This window comes from Cynara cardunculus, assembly GCF_001531365.2.
Source record: "Cynara cardunculus var. scolymus isolate 2C chromosome LG 17, CcrdV1, whole genome shotgun sequence".
Lineage (NCBI taxonomy): Eukaryota > Viridiplantae > Streptophyta > Magnoliopsida > Asterales > Asteraceae > Cynara > Cynara cardunculus.
The window spans coordinates 19,792,186-19,797,271 of record NC_037544.1 but is presented as its reverse complement, the minus strand read 5'-3'; the positions used below and the strand labels follow the sequence as shown (position 1 = coordinate 19,797,271).

The window sequence follows — 5,086 nt, the reverse complement described above, 5'->3', positions numbered from 1 at the left end:
GAGTATGGTACTCGTATAATCCTTGCTTGGGATGCTCGAGTTTTAGATGTCATGGTTTTAGAGGCTCATAGTCAATACTTAAATTGTAAGGTGCTTGTTCGGGGTAGTCAAYATTATATTTTCGTTTCTTTTGTTTATGGGGCTAATGTTTGTACTGCCCGTCGTGCTTTATGGTCGGGGCTGCGGAAATTTAAAGTGCTCATTRGTTCTTCCCCGTGGGTTGTAATGGGGGATTTTAACACCATGTTATTCCCTCATGATGGTTTTGGAGGCTCCTCTCGTCGTAACTTGGATATGGCTGATTTTTATGCGTTTGTAGAGGATGTGGAATTATTTGATTTACATTATACGGGTATCCATTTCACGTGGAACCAAAAACCGAACTCTTCGGGGGGTATCATGCGGAAACTGGATAGAGCTATGGGCAATGATGAGTTCACATCTGTTTTTCAAGATGTTAATGTTCATTTCCATCCTTTGGGTCTTTCGGATCATACTCCAGTGACGGTTTCTTTCAGATGCGGCATTTGGAAAAAAAGGCATGGGTTTAAATTTGACAATTTCTTGACTGAACATCCAAGTTTTCTTCAAGTTGTAAAGGATGAATGGGCAAATAATATCGAGGGTTCTTTTATGTTTCGAGTGACTTCTCATTTGAAGGCTCTGAAGATTCCTCTTCGGAAACTTCGTCATTCTTATGGCAACCTTGGTCAGCGTGTTGCCTTTTTGAAGACTGAACTTGATCGTATCCAATTGGATGTTGATAATGATCCTTCTAATGTTGAGCTAGGCCAGGAGTTGGRTCATATTCGTATTGCGTATCAAAATGCATGTAGGGATGAAAATTGTGCCACGAAACAACGTGCCAAAATTGCATGGTTGAATAAAGGTGACTTGAATACCAAATTCTTCCATAAAGTGATTAAAGAACGGCATCATTACAATTCTATTCAGTCTGTGTGTACAAGTGATGGAGCTTATGTCTATGGTGATGATGTGCCTAATGTKTTTGTGGATYATTTTAAAGACTTTCTGGGTACGAGGTATGTTTCTTCTGATCCGACTATGACTAATGATGTTTTCATGCGTAAACTTTCTTTGGTGGAAGCTAACCATATGATCAGACCAATTCACAATGAAGAAATTGAAAATGCTATGTTTAGCATTGGTAATTATAAAGCGCCTGGGTCTGATGGGTATTCTTTTAAGTTTTTCAAAGAGGCTTGGGACATTGTTGGCCGTGATGTGGAGATTGCAATTCACAATTTCTTTTATCGAGGTAATCTCCCAAAGAGCTTGAATCATACGCTTTTATGTCTGATCCCTAAATCTATTAATGCTTCTAAGGTCACGGATTACTGACCTATAGCATGCTGTACTGTGCTTTATAAATGCATTAGTAAGGTCATTGTTAATAGAATGAAGGGATCTTTGGATTTTTTAAATGATAAAGCTCAATCGGCTTTTATTCCGGGGAGAAGGATTACGGATAATATCCTTATGGCGCATGAACTTGTGTCTGGTTATCAATCTAATACGGGTCCGCCTCGTTGTGCGTTCAAAATTGATATAAGAAAAGCTTATGATACGGTGGATTGGCGGTTCCTTTTTGTTATGCTTGAAGGTTTGGGATTTCACCCTGTTATGGTCAAVTGGATAAAGGAGATGGTGTCGACTCCTTCTTATTCTTTAGCCATTAATGGTAATTCCCATGGTTTTTTTCTTGGAGGGAGGGGTCTTCGTCAGGGTGATCCGTTGTCCCCCTATCTGTTTACAATTGTTATGGAGGGATTTTCTCTGCTACTTCAAAAGTGTATTCGGGAGGCTGCTGACTTTGGTTACCATCGGGGTTGTGAGGATTTGGATTTGACTCACTTATGTTTTGCGGATGATTTGTTTGTCTTTACAAAAGGGGATGTCCTTTCTGTTGAAGTGCTTAAAAAAGCTCTGGTTCTTTTTCAGAACTATTCGGGATTAGCGCCTAGTCTTGAAAAAAGTGACATTTATTTTGGGAATGTTCCTTCCAACATTAAGGCGGCTATCCTTGAATGCCTTCCCTTCAAGCTTGGTGTTTTTCCTGTTCGATATTTGGGTGTTCCTTTATCGCAATCTCGGTTGAAGTCTTGTGACTATGCTCCGCTGATTGCTAGAGTGAAGAGCCGTATACTTAATTGGAAATCTAAGTTTCTTTCGTTTGGTGGACGGCGTCAGCTTATTATATCGGTTCTTCAATCTCTCYAGCTTCATTGGATGTCGGTTTTCTTACTTCCATCTGGTATTATTCATGATCATGAATCTATATTTCGTAAATTCCTTTGGGCTCCAAGGGAAGATCCGCGTGGTAGATGTCGATTATCATGGGATATGGTTTGTAGGCCACTGGAATCTGGGGGTCTTGGAATTAAAAGGCTCTCCACTTGGAATCGGGCTTTACTTGCAAAGCATGTGTGGGATATTGCTAGGCGACGGGATTCTATGTGGGTTCGTTGGATTTATAGTAATAATCTCCGTTCCTCGAATTTCTGTATGGTTCGTAAGAATTCTAATTGGTCTTGGGTTTTTCGTAAACTTTTAGACTTGCGGAGTCATTTGCGTCGGTTTCTTTTTTCTCAAATTGGTGATGGTCGGAACACGAATGCTTGGGAGGACGCTTGGTTACCTTGTGGTCCTCTATCTGCGTTTATCTCTTACCGGTTTGTCCATTCTCGTGGGTTTGCTACCTTAACGACGGTTCGTGATCTTATTATAAACTGGAATGGTAATTGGCTTGATGATTGGTGTCAACGGTTTGACATGCTTCATAATTCTCCGCTACCTTTATTGACCTCTGATAGTGATAGAGTTCTTTGGGGAGATAATTATACTATGTGTTCGGATTTTACAGTAGGTAAGGCTTGGGCTTCCTTGGAGGGTAATTATCCTGTGATCCCTTGGTCTAAATCGGTTTGGTTCTTGGGTCATATTCCGAAGCATGTTTTCTGTTTTTGGTTGGCTTGTCAGAGACGACTTCAGACTCAAGACCGCTTACATTGGAAGGATGAGCCCCCAGATTTGGAGTGTTCGCTTTGTGGTCAATGTTTGGATAATCATGATCATTTATTCTTTCAATGTTCGTATGCTGGAGCAGTATGGACTAGTGTTTTACTTATGGTGGATATGTCGGGTATGCCTTCAAGGTGGGAACAGATTGTTCAAGTTATTTCGGATCCTAATACTCGTCCGAAACTGTTAAAGCAGAAACTTGCTGTGGCGGCTACTGTTTACTATATTTGGCAAGAGCGTAATAGAAGACTTTTTTCTGCGACTAAGCGTACGACTCAGGATCTTACTGCAGTTATTAGGGAGTCTATCTCCATTCGTGCTGATTGGTTGGCGAGTCGTCCTGTGGTAACTTATGGTTGACTTGAAGACTTGTTTTTGGTTCTGGGGGGCGTTGGTTTGGGTTACGCTTCTCTTTTTTATCTTCTTCTGTTGTTTGTTTGCTTCTTATGGGCTTTGTTTATTTTGGCTTGTTGTGGCTCGGTTGGGGTGTTTCCTTCGGCCTTGGGGCTCTTTGTTGTAGGTTGCGGTCTTTCTGTTTTTTGGTTGCGTTGTAAACCTTTTTATTGCGTTTTATAAATTTGCCCGAAGTTTTCCTTCAAAAAAAAAAAAAAACACCAAATGGACCCTCAATCACTCCAATCAATGTTAAATTAGACTAATTATCATGAATTTAGCATATTATACCATTATGGTCTGATCAAACTAAATACAACCTAATTTGTGTCATTTTGAGCCAATCAGAATCCCTATGGATCATAATAATTATGATACATTTAGTGTCATTTGACCCAAACGACTCGATTATACTAAATAGGCCCGTTATGGCTCAATTAGACTCATTTAGAATAAATAAGCCCATGATAACCATTAAGGTCTGAACAAACTTAATATGGCCCTTTCAGTGTCATTTTGACCCAATTAGACTCCTTATGGAGAATTGGGACAATTAAACACATTAGGGTCTAAAAAGACTAATTATGACATAGTTTGAGTCATGTTCAACCAATTGGACTTCTTAAGGAGAAATAGGACAATTATATCCACCACCACCAAATGTACCCTCAATCACTCCAATCAATGTCAAATTAGACTAATTATCACAAATTTATCATATTATACCCATTAAGGTCTGTTCAAACTAAAGATGACCCAATTCGTGTCATTTTGAGCCAATTAGAATCCTTATGGATCAGATTAGTTATGAACCATTTTGTGTCATTTTGACCTAAATGACTCGATTATACTAAATACGCCCGTTATGGCTCAATTAGACTCAAATAGGAGAAATGAGCCCATGATAACCATTAAGGTCTGAACAAACTAAATATGGCCCATTCAGTGTCATTTTGACCCAATTAGACTCCTCATGGAGAATTGGGACCATTAAACCCATTAGGGTCTAAAACGACTAATTATGACCTAGTTTGAGTCGTGTTGACCCAACTGGACTTCTTAAAGAGAAATAGGCCAATTGTATCCACCAACAGTTTCTTTCGTTTAGAGGAAGGCGTCAGCTCATTATATCGGTTCTCCAATCTCTTCAACTTCATTGGATGTCGGTATTCTTATTCCCGTCTGGCCTAATCCATGATCTCAAATCTATTTTTCGGAAATTCCTTTGGGCTCTAAGGGAAGATCCTCGTGGTAGATGTCGGTTATCTTGGGATGTGGTATGTCGACCGCTTGAATCTGGGGGTCTTGGAATTAAGAGATTATCTACTTGGAATAGGGCTTTACTTGCAAAACATGTGTGGGATGTAAGGCACCGAGATCCTATGTGGGTTCGTTGTATTTATAGTAATATTCTCCGGTCATCGAACTTCTGGCTGGTGCGAAAGAACTCAAATTGGTCATGGGTTTTTCGTAAACTTTTAGACTTGCGTAGTCATTTAAGACGGTTCCTCTTATCCCTAATTGGTGATGTTCGGGATACGAATGCTTGGGAGGATGCTTGGTAATCTGTGGTCCTCTTTCCACTTTTATCTCTTATCGATTTGTCCATTCATGTGGGTTCTCTACTTTAACGACGGTTCGTGATCTTATT

The 5,086-nt window shown here is 39.9% G+C and overlaps 1 protein-coding gene across 1 annotated transcript in view; it reads left to right on the top strand.

Annotated features, from left to right (window-relative positions):
• The window catches only part of LOC112499891, a 2,833-nt gene extending 1,471 nt beyond the window's left edge, over nucleotides 1-1,362 (top strand). The window contains exon 2 of the mRNA XM_025103162.1: nucleotides 47-1,362. Coding sequence (XP_024958930.1) covers nucleotides 47-1,362 — 1,316 coding nt within the window. The remainder of the gene's footprint in view (nucleotides 1-46) is intronic.
• The last annotated feature ends 3,724 nt before the right edge of the window (nucleotides 1,363-5,086 follow it).